This window comes from Eschrichtius robustus, chromosome 16, assembly GCF_028021215.1.
Source record: "Eschrichtius robustus isolate mEscRob2 chromosome 16, mEscRob2.pri, whole genome shotgun sequence".
Classification (NCBI taxonomy): Eukaryota; Metazoa; Chordata; class Mammalia; order Artiodactyla; family Eschrichtiidae; genus Eschrichtius; species Eschrichtius robustus.
Window position 1 is genome coordinate 16,007,863 of NC_090839.1, and position 15,633 is coordinate 16,023,495.

At 47.3% G+C, this 15,633-nt stretch overlaps 1 protein-coding gene across 2 annotated transcripts in view; it reads left to right on the forward strand.

The window, feature by feature from the left end:
- RIMS4 (regulating synaptic membrane exocytosis 4) overlaps positions 1 to 15,633 on the forward strand; it is a 61,204-nt gene that overhangs the window by 27,833 nt on the left and 17,738 nt on the right. The window contains exon 2 of one of the 2 annotated variants that reach the window (XM_068524038.1): positions 12,853 to 12,994. In XM_068524038.1, coding sequence (XP_068380139.1) covers positions 12,853 to 12,994 — 142 coding nt within the window. The remainder of the gene's footprint in view (positions 1 to 12,852; positions 12,995 to 15,633) is intronic. The other variant, XM_068524037.1, reaches the window with a different exon arrangement.

Genomic DNA, 15,633 nt, shown 5'->3' on the forward strand with positions numbered 1-15,633 from the left:
CCCAGCTTCTCCCAGCGCTTGCTCAGCTTGTCCCAAGAGCTGGTGGGAATGGCTTCCTGGGGAAACTGGTGGGAATTGTAAATTGTCTTCCTTCCAGCGATTGCTGAGATGCCCCTTCTCCAGAAAGTCTTCCCACTCTGGAGTCTTCCCATGCCCTCGGTAGACCGGGAGCTGGAATAGAGTGAATGACGTTCCCCTGGCCATCCCTGCTAAGTGTAGGACCTCCCCCTGCCCCAAATGCATTTACTCTGCATTCAGAACTCTTTGTCCTCAGTTTATATTTTGGTTCCACATTTTTGCCCTCTCTCTACATGTTTTCCATTTGTCAGTATAGCCTTTGGTTGTGGTCACCCAAAATGTAGTACTTCCATCTACAATAAAATCTTAACGATTTTATTTGTAGTCAAGTATAACTCAGCATTGAAATAATTCTCCCTACAACCCAGACCCTGCCTCTACTTCCAGTGCTGTATTAATTATCTTCTCCTTGGCTCTCATAATGTTGTGTATATCTTTGCCCTTGAACTATACTATCTTGTAATTGTAACACCTTGTGTTAATATTGCCCCTTTACTTGGCTGACTCCTGGTAGATTGGGAGTTTCAGCCAGGTCTGGGTTTAATTCATCTGTGTTAGGAGTCTCCAGCACAGGCCCTGGCTCTGAATAGGCACTTAGTAAGAGTTTTTTGAATAAATGATAATTATTTATCTGTTTCATCTCCTCTCCCCATCTATTAACTGTAAGTTCCTTAAGGACAAGGACTGTGTCTTATTAGAATCTGCAAGATCAAGAAAAGCATGGTATAGGAAATGAGCTCAGTAAATATATACTTCACTGGATAAGTGAGAATAACATTTCCTTCCAGGAGCAGAACCCTGTAGACTCGCAAAGCACATTTATATACCTTACCGAGTTGATCCTCTCAAATCTTCAAATTCTCCCTGTCTAGTGTTCCCAAATCCCTATCATGTGCTCTTTGCCTCCCTTGCGCCTGCCTATTTCATCTGTGCGTCTTCATGATTTCTCCCTCTTCCCCCTTCAGATCCTCTTGGATAAAGGTCTTCGGGACCCTGCCCCCCGCCACCTCCAGTGAAAAGTGGCCTAAAGGGCAAAAATTACACTCTGGTCTGGGTTCACTAACCTCCCTGAGTCAGCTTTCTCTTCTGAAAATGGAGACACTAGTGGTTGTGAGGCTTGGATGAAGTAATGTCTGCTGAGCACCTGTCATAGGTTCTGGCTGAGCCCAGTAAGTGGGAGTTCCTGTTTTTACATGGAAGGGTGGAATTTGAGACATCAGCAAGCCCATGGGAAGGAACTGTGGTTTTAAAACAAACGGGGGATAAGGTTGCTTTGTTCTAAGATCTCTGCTCCCTGTGAGGTGCTACCTCTGTTTCAGGCAAGCCCAGACCCCGGATCTGGTCAGCACCACGGACAGTTCCTGCTGCATCTGGATGTCCAGCTAATTGCAAGTCGCAATGTTATTTTTTTTTAATTTTTTTAAATTTTTTAATTAATTCATTCATTTATTTATTTATTTATTTTTATTTTATTTATGGCTGTGTTGGGTCTCCGTTTCTGTGCGAGGGCTTTCTCTAGTTGCAGCAAGCGGGGGCCACTCTTCATCGCGATGCGCGGGCCTCTCACTATCGCGGCCTCTCTTGTTGCGGAGCACAAGCTCCAGACGCGCAGGCTCAGCAATTGTGGTTCACGGGCCTAGTCGCTCTGCGGCATGTGGGATCTTCCCAGACCAGGGCTCGAACCCGTGTCCCCTGCATTGGCAGGCAGATTCTCAACCACTGCGCCACCAGGGAAGCCCCGCAATGTTATTTTATGTGCCACCACGAGAGATTAAAAACGTGTCAGAATTTAACTATGACATGCTATCAGTTGTCATTCACATCTTAATTTCAGAGATGTTGAAAAGTGTGTCTTAGAATCAATGAAATAATGACAATTTTGTGAGAGATGGTATCAGTGAACTGTTGACCCCTGACCCTTGAAGAGGTTAATTATAATCGCCAGCACTTTTTGAATGCCTACTGTGCTCCAGGCCTTTTTCACTCCTCCCTCTCCTGTCCTGGGTGCTGTCTGCCCTCTATACACTGACTTAACAAATACTACATTTGGGGAATATAAATGTAAGCCAAATAGACAGTTGACAGTTTTCTCAGTCTCCTTCCTAAAATATTCTAGTCCTGAGCCTCATCGTTTCAGAGTATTGCTTCCTGCTGAAGGATAATCTACGTCTTACTTTCCAGTCCACATCTTGCTTAACCCGTTTAAAGAGCATGTCAAATGCGTATCCTGTGACCCAGTAATTTCATTCCTAGGTATGTGCCCAGAAGAGATGTACACAGATGGTCACCAAAAGACATGCACAAGATTGTATCTGTCAGAGCTATGTGTAATATCTCCAAAGTGGAAACTACCCAAATGCTCATCAACAGTAGAAAGAATAAAAATAATTTTGATATATTCACACAATGTAAGACAATAAAGCCACAAGAATGAATGAACTGTAATGAAACAATCAACATGGGTAAATCTCACAAACATAATGTTGAGTGAAAGAAGTCAGATACTAAAGAGTATATACTAGATGATTCTATGTATATAGAAGTACAAAATAGGCAAAACCAATTTGGGCTGTTAGAAGCCAGGATAATGCTGCTCTTGGAGGGGAAGTAACTGCTACTCATGAGGGACTGACTTCTGGGGACATTGGTAATGCTCCGTTTCTTGATCCGGGTGCTGGTGTAAATGAGTGCAGTTCGTAATATTCATCAAGCTGTATACTTAAGAGTTGTATACTATGTAATTGTACACTTTGTATATTATGCTTCAACAAACAGTTGTTTTTAAAAGCATCTTTCTCCAGAGAAGAGAATGCTGAGAATTTCCTATGTAGGATGATAGGTAAGACATTTGGAGTAGCCAGTCACATGGAATATTTGGAATTACCTGAATTATTCAGTGTGAATGGAATGTAGAGCACATTGGGGAGAGGGGGAAGAAAACAAGACTGGAAATGTAACTTGGGACCAGGTCAGAAAGGCAGTGTGTGTTAAGGCCATTGGAATTTATTCTGCAAGCAGTGGGGTACCGCAGTGGAGGTTTTATGCAGGCCACAGAGTGGAGAACTGATAGAAGAGGACACCAGTTAGAGTAGGGGCTGACCACCTGGCCGAGTACTTGAGTTACCAGGGGATTTTCTAAAACTGCAGATTCATGAGCCCTACCCTAGACCTACTGAACCAGAATCCCCAGGACAGAAGACCAAGGAATCTGTATTTTAACTAAGTTCCTAGCATATTCCAAACTGTCAGACTCGCACTAGCCTCTGAGCAGGTGCTTGGGAGCCTCTGAGTTAATTGACTCTTACAGTCATCCAGGCAAGAGTAGGTGGGGATGTGAGCTCTGAACTTGGTGATGCAGAGCAGGCTCAAATTTGTGTCCCCAAAGGAGGCATGGAGACAGTTTACTTAATTAACTAACAAATATTTATATGTCACGTACTAAATAGTGCTTACTATGTGCCAGGCCCTATTCTAAGTACTTTAAAAAAAAGTATTAACTAATTTAATCCTCACAGACATCCTATGAGGCACATAAATTACATTCTCCATTTTTTTGAAGAAGAAGAAGAAGAGGAAAGTGAGACACAGAGAGGTTAAGTAACTGGCCCAAGATAGCACTACTAATAATGTGACTGGGGCCAGCTTTACAACCCAGGCCATCAGACTCCATCATCCGTGCTTTTAACCACTAGGCTTTGCTGCTTCCTGAATGCTTCAGAAATAGTTGTGAGTGGCTGTTTACTGTGAAATGGAGCTGAGAGGTTGGCAGTGAGGAGACCTGAATCCTAATGCCAACATGGTCATTACCTCATGTCCCTCTTGGATCTCAGTTGCCATTCTATACAAGGAAGGCCTTGGTTTAGACGACCCCTAAGTTCCCTCCAAAAGGAATTTTCTCTGATTTTAAGGGAAGGCAGATATTGACAGCTCTGGAGAGAAGAGGGGGAAGGTAAAGGGTTCTCACTCAGGGTTTGTGCTTCCTTGGCCTGTCCTTGGAGATACAGCCAAAGGCAGCATCAGGGCTATGGAGGCCTGAGTGCCTGCATGTCAACTCAGCCCTTGGTTTTCAGATGAGTTTTAAGACCCGGGCAGGGGAGACATGTGACGCTTGAAGTCATTGGGAATAGCTAGGCCAGGAAGAGGCTGACCATGGAGGAAGAAGAGGCAGTAGCCTCCAGAGTATTTATCTTGGAGGGACAAGAAGGGCAGTGGCCGTGGGAAGGGAAAGCAGTGAGCCCCAGGGGATCACCCTGTTTTGAAGTAGCCCACTGACCCAGAGCTCTTGTGTCTGGAGGGCTTCACAGGCTGTGATATGGACCTGGAGGAGGCCACTCACAGAAACGAGATGATACTCCAGTCAGTGACGTGGTTAGGGATTTTAGAGCCTGGGGACCTGCAGCAAGTCATATAACCTCTCTCAGCTTTGGGCTCCTCATCTAGAAAACAAAGCTGTAAAGACTCATTTTGGATGAAATGTCGAAGTGGAGAATGGTAGTGTTCTTTCCCTCCTCTCCCTTCCACCACCACGTTACTGAGATCTCTAGTGGTTAAGAGTGTAAGATCTGTTTTTTACAAAGATCTGGATTTAAAACCTAGCACTCTCTTGTCTGGTGTAACCTTGGGCAAGTTGCTGAACTGCGTTGAGCCTGGTTCCCTTTTGTAAAATTAGGGTAATGATACTTGACTCTCAGAGTTATGGCTAAATTTTATATATGCGTAAACATATATAAAAACATATGTAAACAAATATACATTTATAAAGTTATAATTTACATATTATAATTTACATTAATTTAATACATCATGTATATGAAATACTATATATAAAAATATTATATGTATATAATAGTGTCTGGTAAAGGGTAAGTGCTAAAAGTAATGTCATCTAATCATTTATTATCATTTTATTATCCTGTTCCCTTATGAATACTTGCTTTTGGGAGAAGGTACATTAAACACATTCGTATTCAGTTATGGACAACTGAATTAGACTTACTTGTTTTCTTCACTGGAGAATTTGCACTTTTCTTGAAGACACATCCTAAAAATAAAAGCAATTCAATTAAATGCTGTTAGTGGGATGGGCAATGCTGGGTGCTGTCCGTGGTGCGGAAGGGAAATGACGGCTGAGTGAGCTTACACGGTAGACAGGGAAATCAGTAGGTTGACCAAGGACTGTGTTTCAAGGTGCAGTGGAATAGATACCCTAATGAAGGTGAAGATAAAGTGCCCCTGGGACTCAAGGAGTCTGATCAGAGAAGGGTTTGTGGAAGAGATGGCATTTAAATTCTGTGATAGAGTGCAGTGAGTTTAGTTTAGTGGTTCATTAAAAACATGATTATTGGAGTCAGAAAAACATGGGCTTGAATTCTAGTTCTGCCATTAGTAGCTTTGTGTGTCCTTGGGAAAGTTACTTAACCTTCCTTATCCTCATTTTCTTACCTTATAAAATGGGGTAGGAACTATCTCACAACTTACTGTGAGAATTAAAATGAGAAGATGCCTATGTAAAACACTTGGCATAGCATCTGGCACAATGGTAATAATATTAATAATAGCCACCTTATTGAGTGCTTACTGTGTGCCACAGCCCATCTAGGATGTCCTGAGGATTAAATGTCATTATATTATTACATTACCTTATTATATTTAATCCTCATAACAGCCCTAAGAGTTTGGCGAGTTTCTGATAAACTGTTATTTAAAACTTAACTCTGGAGTATGGTCAGAATTTTGATAGGGAAGGTTAGTAAGGCAGGAAAGTAAAGGAGAGAAAATGGGGATGAGGCGGTTACTGAGGATGTACATGGAGCAAAGAGGTGCCTGGCTGGGCTGGAGTGCAGAGACTGAGAGGGGAACCAGGAGCAGATGGGGAGGGAATCAGGTGATGGAGAGTCGTGAATGCCTGAGTGGGAAGGGGGTAGCTCATTTGATGGGCAGTGGAGAGCTATTCTAAGGTTTTAAATAGGATCATGGCATGAAGTCATGATTTATTTATAAATTTATATTTTACCTTCATTTACGTTCTAGAATTAATACATTTAGCTATAAAACATTCAGAAGACACAGCAGCCTACAAAAGAGAAATAAAATCTCCCCAATGGGCTGATTGGAGTGTAAATTGGTACAACTACTTTGGAAAAGCATTTGGCAGCATCTGCTAATGCTGAACAGATGCCTGCCCTATGACCCAGCCGTTAGGTATATTTCCGCCCTTAGGTATATCTCCGAGAGACACAGGTACAAATGTTCACCAAAGGCCATGCACTAAAACAGCATTATTTCTAATAGCCCCAACCTGGAAAAAAATGAGATGCCCGTCAGCAGTACAGTGGATAAGTAGATTGTGGAACGATGTGTTCATACAGTGGAATACTTTATAGCAGTGATAATAAGCAGTCTACAACTACACACAACAATGTGGATGGATCTCATACAGTCCACATAATACTGAGCAGGAGAAGCCAGCACCGCGCCCCCGCCGAAGGCCATGCTTTGTATATAAAGTTTAAAAACAGGCAAAATATTTGATGTTTGAGATCAGGATAGTGGCCACCCTTGTGGAGCGAGACAGAGCCTGGAAGACTGGGCACAAGTGGGTTTTGGGGATCCTGGTAATGCTGCTTCTTCATTTGGCTGCTGGTTACATGGGTGTGTTTACTTTGTGAAAATCCATCAAGCTGTACACTAAAGGTTTGTGCACATTTCTGTATATATCTTATACTTAGATTAAAGTTACAAAAAATAATCTTCCACACACACCCTCAGGCAATCTTTCTCCCTACAGTTATTCCCCATTAATGGTCTGGGTCATATCTGTCCAGATTTTGTGTCTGTGCATGAAGAGAAAGATAAAGCTACATTATCTATAGCTTTACAAAAATGGTCTTATGTTTTACATGGTGTCCTGCAACATGCTTTCTTAACTTCACAGTATGTTGAAGCCATCTTTTATATCACTGTAGTTGTAGGTCTAGATGATTCTTTTTGACACTTGCACAGTATTTTATTATGGGGATGTGTCACTTAGTAAACCCATCTCCTATTGACAGACAGTTAATTTCAGCATTTCATTGGTGTAAATGATGCTGTGGGGAACCTCTTCATGCATAGCTTGGTGTACTTTTCTGACTATTTGTGAATTTATAAATTACTAGGAAGGGAATATCTTGGTCTGAAGTGGTATTTTAAGATAGTTAATCTGTTAATGACTTGCTGAGTGGGTGGGTTGGAAGCAGAGAGACCAGTTAGGAGGCTATTAAAATAGTTTAGACTTGGGGTAATTAGGGTGGTTGGCTGTGGAAATGGACAGAAAGGGAGAGAGATAAGAGATGTTAAGGGCAAAGACTTTATACGACCTGGCATCTAATGAGAAAGGGCGAAAAGTCAGAGAGGTCCTCGGGGGTTCTGAGTCTGTGGCTGGGAGAAGTGGGAACATAAGAGGATTTGACGGGGGAAGTGGGATGGGTTTAGTTTTGGCCAGCCTGTGTTCAAGGACCCAGCTCACCATCCAGGTAGCGCTGTCCACAGTGCAGTTGGAAGTATTGGTCTTGACAGAGTTAAGGGCTATAGATTGAGGCATAGGATTCCTTTGCTTAGGGCGGTCCTCATGTGGGAGGGGAATGAAATCAGCGAGGGGAAGGCTCTAGAGAGAGAGGAAGAACCCAAGGACTGGAGAGCGAGGGCTTAATGTGTAGGGATGGCGGCAGTGGTCAGAGATGGGAGGGGATCTACTAGAATTCACTATCACAGAGGCCAAGGGAGGGATCTGAAGTGACTGTCATTCAAAGGATGAAGTAGTCAGTAGCCTACATTAGTCTCCCTCCCACTGGGCCGCCAGTGGGTGCTATCATTACGTCTTTTACTTGCTCCGTAAAGCCCTTAACACACTTGTGATTAATCAGTGTGATCATCTGTTTAATGTCTGCCTCCGCCTCTGAACTGTGAGCTCCATGGAGGCAGGGATCACCCCACTCGTGCTCCCTCTTCTGTACGCTCCATCAGGTGTGTGCTTGGCACACACTGGTGTTGGTATCCCAAGTTGTTGCTGTGTTTGGGTGGGACTCCAGTTGTCCACACACCTTTTGCCAGATGCCTACCCACCCCCTGCCACACACACACACACACACACTCACACACACACACTCACACACACTCCCAGCACAGGTTGAGAGAGGAGGGACTTAGAACCCACATGGTACAGCAAGTGGGAGTGGGTAGCCAAAAATAGGTCATCCACACTCCATTTACTTGTACATCACAGTGGCAAGCCTTGAGGGCAGTCTCACAGTTGGTACCCAAAGTTTACAGGACTCAAACTCCAGGCCTCTCCAATGGAGCCTTAGGATAACCACGGACAAAGGAGCCTCTTGTTTGATTCCTTAACTATCCCTTCAGAAAGTGTGCCCCCTTCCATGCCTGCATTGTTGTGCAGCTTATCTTTTTATCACCACACTTCTTGGAGGGAATGGTATTTCCACTGTGATGCTGGAACCCACCTGTGCAACTTTTTTGGAACCTTGACTTCCTTAGGATGCCAGCTAAGCCAGGTGTCTTAGGTCAAGTTTCCCCAAAAGGGCCCAGAGATGAGATTCGTGTGCAGGTGACGTACAAAGGAAGTGCTCCCCGAGGAGGCTGGGGACCCAGGAAACAAGCAGGGATGTGCTGTTGGGCAGATGCCACAGAGGGCGGCTTCAGCCCCTCCTGCAGGCTTCCTTGTGAGCCTGGGTTATGCCCCGGAGTTGTTCTGACCTGAGGCAAAGGACCCGAGGGTTCATTCTCTTGTTCCATTTAGGCTTTGATTAAGGGGCTTGGGGGCCATAAATTCCCAGGCACTTCTGCCTCTGCCTGTGTGGGGACAAAGTGGGCTCAGTAGCCCAAAGGAAGATGTAAAAACAGACCCCAAAAAAGTTGGCTTGTAGTGGCTTTCAGAAGCCAGTGTGGTGGGACCTCATGAAAGTGGGAAGAAGGGAGACGTGTGGGGATGTGGGCGGAGCATCAACATTGTCCGGTGCAGCGGGTCACACCAGGACCTGTTTCTGGGCTCCTATGGACCGGAAGCAGGGTCTCCCATCCCTGTGTGTATTGTCAGTGGAGACCAGCACTTGGGAGTGTGTTTAACATCTTCAGGAGGGCTCCCCACCAGACATGAAGGCACCCAGTAAATGCTTGTTGAGTAAGCAGAAGGGCCATACTCTGGGGTTGGAAGCTGAGATAAGGCCCTTGTGCATGGTCATGAGCCGCCATTGGAGACTGGTGTAGTCAGTCCTGCGGTTGGGCATATGGTGGCCAGAGGCTGTTCTCTGAAGGAGTGTGTTAATTGAAGGGAGTGGGGAAGGAAGTGAAGCCTTGCGTAGGCTTGCAGGAGGGGTGGAAGGAGCCAGAAGATGGAGAGGTGGTAGATTCAAGGCCCAGAGAGGACAGATGGTGGGAGGAGGTCCCAGTGAGGGTGGGAGAAGGTGAGATGGGAAAGCATTGGGACAGTCACTCTGGGGACATCACTGAGTCAGCAAGAGATGACAAAAGGAAGGGTTGGATGGACAAGGTTAGTTGGTGGCACTCTGTGTGGTATGGTTGGGTACAGCGGTGGTCCCCAGATTGGGGACTCTCGAGGGGGGGAAGGTGGCATGTCACGGTGCTGCCTGACTTGCCTGAGGTCCCACAGCTACTGGCTGCAGAGCTGGGACTCTGCCTGGGCCACCTGATTGCAAAGCCAGGCTCACCTGCGTGCTGCGGTAGGGCTCTTCTGAGGCCCACGGCGGGTACTGGATGTGAAATGCTTTGGGGCTGTCGAGTGCTACACAGATGTGATCCATACTTGTCCAAACCTCCCCCCGCCCAGCCCCCTTAGGGACTGAGTTGTTTGTCATGCTTTGGTCCTCCTTCTTCCTGGAGAAATGTGTCAGACCTTGCTGAGTGAGGATGAGCCACTGTGGGGCTCCAGAACAGGGCTCGGTGGGGAGGGGAAGGTCCCAGGCAAGGTATCTGCAGCCTGCCTACAGGGTAACCAGGTTGTGGGTCTGTATCCCCACTGTAAGGAGGGGGCTGTCCTTGGAGGTGACTGCGCGCGCGCGCGTGTGTGTGTGTGTGTGTGTGTGTGTGTGTGTTGGAGGGATGTCTCTCTGTGCCTGTGAGTGAGTCTGTGTTTCTGAGTGAGCATGTGTGCGTTTCTGAGTCTTTCTGTACCTCTGACCCTGCTATACACAGAGAAACAGAAATGTTGGGAGGGGGGACTTCAGATACAAATTAGGGAAAGAACAAAGTGTGGAATGACGGGAAACAGACACAGGGACACGCACATTCCCCCACATGTTCAGAAATACCCAGGGTGACACACACACATATACACACACATACACGCGCGCTGTGTCGTTTTCTCTGTGTGCTTTCTTGAGTGGGTTGGTGTACACTTCTTACGGCCACGTGTCTGCACGTGACTGGCACATGCCCAGACACACATGCCCATTTAGCCTCAGAAACACAGAATGACAGATGTGTGGAGACCCATGGCAACACACAAATATAGACACTTAGACATACGTTAACATACTGTGTCTTTTCACATTTTCGTGTGTGTGTGTGTGTGTGTGTGTGTGATTTTCTGAGTTTGTGGACGTCTGTGTCTGAATTACGCAGATATATGTAGGAGAGAAACGTGGGCACACTCTCTGAGAAGCACACACAGAGCATCTGTATCTCTGCGTGTGTGTGCATGTGTCTGTCTGTCTGTCTGTCTGCCTGCAAGTCAGGGAGGAAGGGGACACCATCGTTGAGTTGGGAGGAGGGAAGCCAGGAGAAGACCAGTAGGAGGCATCCTGGCCTCGCCCTGTTTCCTGGCACACAGACCCAGCTCCCATCCTCTTGCTGAGCAGGATCGTGGGGTTTGGGTGGCACTTCTCTCCCCTGATGGGTCAGTCATTGAGCACTGGTGAAGGCCCTGGGGTCTGTCAGCTCATCCCGGACTCTGTGGGGAGATGGGGAAGGTCCCACTAAAGATCCGCCCCCTCCTCTAGCAAACCCACAGTCCCTCCAGGGTGGTGGGAGATGTAAAGCTTGCCATGATCACAAGGATGTGGAGCACGGAGCCAAGAGACCATCCCAGGGTCAAACGCCGCCGCACGTCCCCACCCCCGCCTTCTGACTCTACGGCACAGACCAGTCCCTTGCTCTCTGTGCCTTAATCCCAAGTTCTTGGTGCGAAAGCTGGGAGGGCAGGAGCAGCCACTTCCTGGGCGGCTGAGGATTAAGACCAGTCTCAGGGCAGACACCCATTCATCCAGCAGTTATTAATTAAGCACCTACAATGGCTGGACTGTGTTCTCAGCCCTGGGGCTTCAACATGCTACACAGTGAAATGCATTGCCCTCACGGGGTTTACCTTCTGCGTGGAGGAAGCTAGTCAATAGACCAGTAGTGTAGAACATGTCGGGGTGGTAAGTGTCAGGAAGAAAGCCAAAGCAGGGCGCTGGGTGGAGAGGGGCCGGGGGTGGGAGGGGCCAGGGGATGATCAAGGAGAGCTTGGATAAGATAACGTTTGATCACGGAGTGGAAGCGAAGGTGTGAGCTTCTGATGGGAGAGGATGATCAGAGAGAGGGAATAGAAGGGCAGAGGGCCATCGTCCTCATAATAACCCTGCTCTCCCATTTTACAGTAGAGGAAATGGAGTCACAGGGAGACTAGTAATTTGCCCAAGGTCTCACAGCCAGTAGAAAGAGATCCAGGATTTAAACCTGGGCAGGGTGCCAGTGGTCTGAATCGGTGGTCCTCAGTCAGGGGTGATTTTTGCTCCCCGCCCCCCAGAGGATATTTGGCAGTGTCTGGAGACATTTTTGACTGCCATGACTGAACTGGAGGGAGGGTGCTACTAGCATCTAGTGGGTAGAGGCCAGGGATACTGTTGGACCTTCTACAATGCACAGGACAGTGCCTGACAGCTAAGCAATAATGCATCCACATTGCCAGTTGTGCTGAGGTGGAGAAACCCTGGTCTAAATCCATGAAAAGCACTTGACAGAGAATATGACACATAGTAGGTGCTTGGTGAATAGTAGCTGAAGAGAAGGAGGGAAATGATTTGGAGAAGATTGCAGGGAAGAAGTGAATTCAAGAAACAGTACATGTTGGATGGACCTAGAGAATGTTATACTTAAGTGAAGTCAGACAGAAAGACAAATACTATATGATATCACTTATATGTGGAATCTAGATATAATACAAATGAATCTACATACAAAACAGAAACAGATTCACAGACGTAGACTTATGGTTACCAAATTGGAGAGGGAGGGAGGGAGGGACAAATTAGGAGGATAGGATTAACAGATAGATACAAGCTACAATACGTAAAATAGATAAGCAACAAAGATTTACTGTATAGCACAGGGAATTATATTCAGTATCTTGTAACAACCTATAGTGGAATATAATCTGAAAAAAAATAACTGAATCACTTTGCTGTACACCTGAAACTAACACAGTATTTTAAATCAATTATACTTCAATTAAAAAAAAAAAAGTACATGTAAATGAATCTGCCCGCTAAGAGAACTCATGTGGTTTCTGTTTGTTGGGTGGGTGTAAAGGGCAGGGTTGCCCCAGGGAGGGTGGGTGCAGGTGAGGCCGGTGGTGGGAGGAGGTTGATGGACTGGGGATGGGGATGGTAGAGGCCGAAGCTGGGCCTCCACCAGCCTTTGAAACACTAACCAGAGGACTGGTCTCTCTGTCCCCTGCCACCCCATGTCTCTCCCCCCATCTCTCTTGGCCACTCTGCCCAGAAGGGGACAGCCGGAGGTTGAAGGGGGCGATCCAGAGGAGCACGGAGACGGGCCTGGCGGTGGAGATGCCCAGCAGGACGCTGCGCCAGGCCAGCCACGAGTCCATCGAGGACAGCATGAACAGCTACGGCTCTGAGGGCAAGTGAGTGTGGGGCCCGCAGTTGTCTTGGGCGTGGGATGGGGCGGGAGGGACAGAGCAGCGCCCTCCAGGATCCCTGGGTCAGCCTCAGGTTGGGAGGGGTGCTAACTCAGGGCTCCTGGGTCATCCTCATCCTCAGAAGGAAGTGACGAAGCAAGGATGCTCTGAGGGAGTGTGATGGAGCATGGACTCTGGTACCCAACTGTCTAGATCTCAATCCTGGCTCCACCGCTCACTGGCTGTGTGATCCTGAGCAGGTCACCTGTCTGTGCCTCAGTTTCCTCGTCTGTAAAATGGGGACAATACTACCAACCTCATAGGGGGTGTTATGAGGATTAAATGGGTTAATATTTATAAAGCACATGGCACAGTGGCTGGCAAAGCAGTGCCAGTAAATGAAGAAGGGGGTTGGAAGGGGTTTTGTTAGGATCGTTGTTATTTCCTCTTTACTCTCTTAGTTCCTTAAATCCCAAGTGGTTTTTAAAAATACGTACTACTGCTTGATGAGGAGTTTCACACACATCAAGTCATAAAACATTAGGTCCAACTGGCTCCTTGCCTGTGTTTCTCTCCCCCAGCTGTACATCAGAATCGCTGGGAACTTGCTACAAATACAGATCTCAGGGCCCCAAGTCCAAGCTGCTGAATCACACTCCTTGAGAGTGGAGCCTGGGAATTCCATTTTTAAAAGGCTCCCTGGGAGAAGACCAATCTAGACTGGGGCCCTCATTGTTGGAACAATCATGGACCCTTCTGAGAATTTTGGGAAAGCTTTGAGCCTGCTTTCCCCTGATAAATATACACATATGCACCCTAACACAAACAAACACTTTTTTTTTAAAATTTTTTAAATTTTATTTACTTATTTTTTTGGCTGCATCAGGTCTTAGTTGTGGCACGCGGATCTTCGTTGCGGCATACGGGACCTTTTGTTGCTGCACGTGAGCTCTGTAGTTTGCGACACGTGGGCTCTCTAGTTGAGGTGCTTGGGCTCGGTAGTTGTGGTGCACGGGTTTAGTTGCCCTGAGGCATGTGGGATCTTAGTTCCCCGGCCAGTGATCAAACCTGCGTCTCCTGCATAGGAAGGCGGATTCTCAACCACTGGACCACCAGGGAAGCTCCCACAGACACTCATTCTTACACGCACAGTCATACAAACACACTTCGTGTAACTATAGCAGGTTCCTACATTCTCCTAAACCCCATCCCTGGCAAGGAAACTTTGATCCAAAGTGACTTCCTCATTGTACAGATGACCAGGGCACTCAGAGAGGTTGTGGGGCTTGGCCTGGATCACACAGCACGTTAATAGGTCTGGAACCCAGGAGTCCCGACTCTCAGCCGGGGCTTGTACCACAGCACCCCATCGCTTCATTGTCTCAGCCGTCCTCGGCCAAGGAGGACAGGGGTATCACCATCCTTGTCAAGCACAAGGGGAGACTGGGGCTTGGAAAAGTTAAGTGCCCTGCTGTCCAGTGTGATAGACCCTGGACGAATGTGGCTATTTAAATGTAAATGAATTAAGATTAAATATTCTTTTCGTCTGTTGCATTCGCCATATTTCAAGTGCTCAGTAGCAGCATGTGTCCAGCACCAACTGTATCGGACTGTGCAGACGTCGACCGTTTCCGTCATCATAGGAAGTTCCATTGGACAGTCCTGGCTGAGTGGCTTGTCCAAGGCCAGACACCCAGCCAGGCCTCTGGGGGGTGGGGCTGGGGCTCAGCTGCCACCTTCTGCCCCCCTCCTGTTTCTGGCCCTGCCTCGCAGCTGGGGGCTCTGCCGCCTGAAAGCCTTCTCCCCCTCCGCCCCTCCTAAACGGGGCGTCTCCGGTCTCTGAATGGCCTTGCCTTGGCGGATGCTGCTGGTCCACCCACCTCCTAGGGAGACTTTCCGGAGGGCGGCGAGACGAGAAGGAGGACAGGCGGGAGGGAGAGGGAGAGGAGGAGGACGAAGAAGAAGGGAACAAATGTTTGCTTTAACCTAAGAAACTTGGCAAGGCAGCAAAACTTGGAGGAAGATCTTCTAGGCATCTGGGTAGCAGTGGGTCCCTGCTGAGTTTCAGGGGGTCAGGAGATCTGGGTACTTAGTCCTGGCTTGGCCACTGACCCCCTGAATGGCCTTGTGCGTGTCTCTAGTCCTCTAAGCTTTAAGGAGGCGGATAAACATCTCGTCTGTTGGCCTTGCAGACAGGTCAGAAGACCAGGTCACGGGGGCGGCAACATGGTGCAATGAACAACAGCAGGGGGTCAAACCCATATTCCCATTTTACAGAAGAGGAGCTGAAGGCTCGGAGAGACCACATGACCTGTCCAAGGGGAGCAGCATAGGAGGGTGTCGTGAAGAAGAAATGAGATGATGCCTGCACACGACAGGTGCTTAGGAGGTGCCTCGTGTTGTCATTTGCTGTCATGTGATTTAAGGGACCAGAGAGTATGCTATATTACAGACGTGTTCAAAGCCAGGACTCTGGAGTCGGACAACCCTGGTTTTAGCCTCATTTCTGCTGCTTAAGAGCTGTGTGGCTTTAGGGAAGTTACTTTACCTCTCTGGTCCCAGTTTCTTCATCTATAGAAAGGGGTCCATAATAGTACAGATCACTAATAGACTTGTTGTGAGGATTCAATGAGTTAGTATATGTA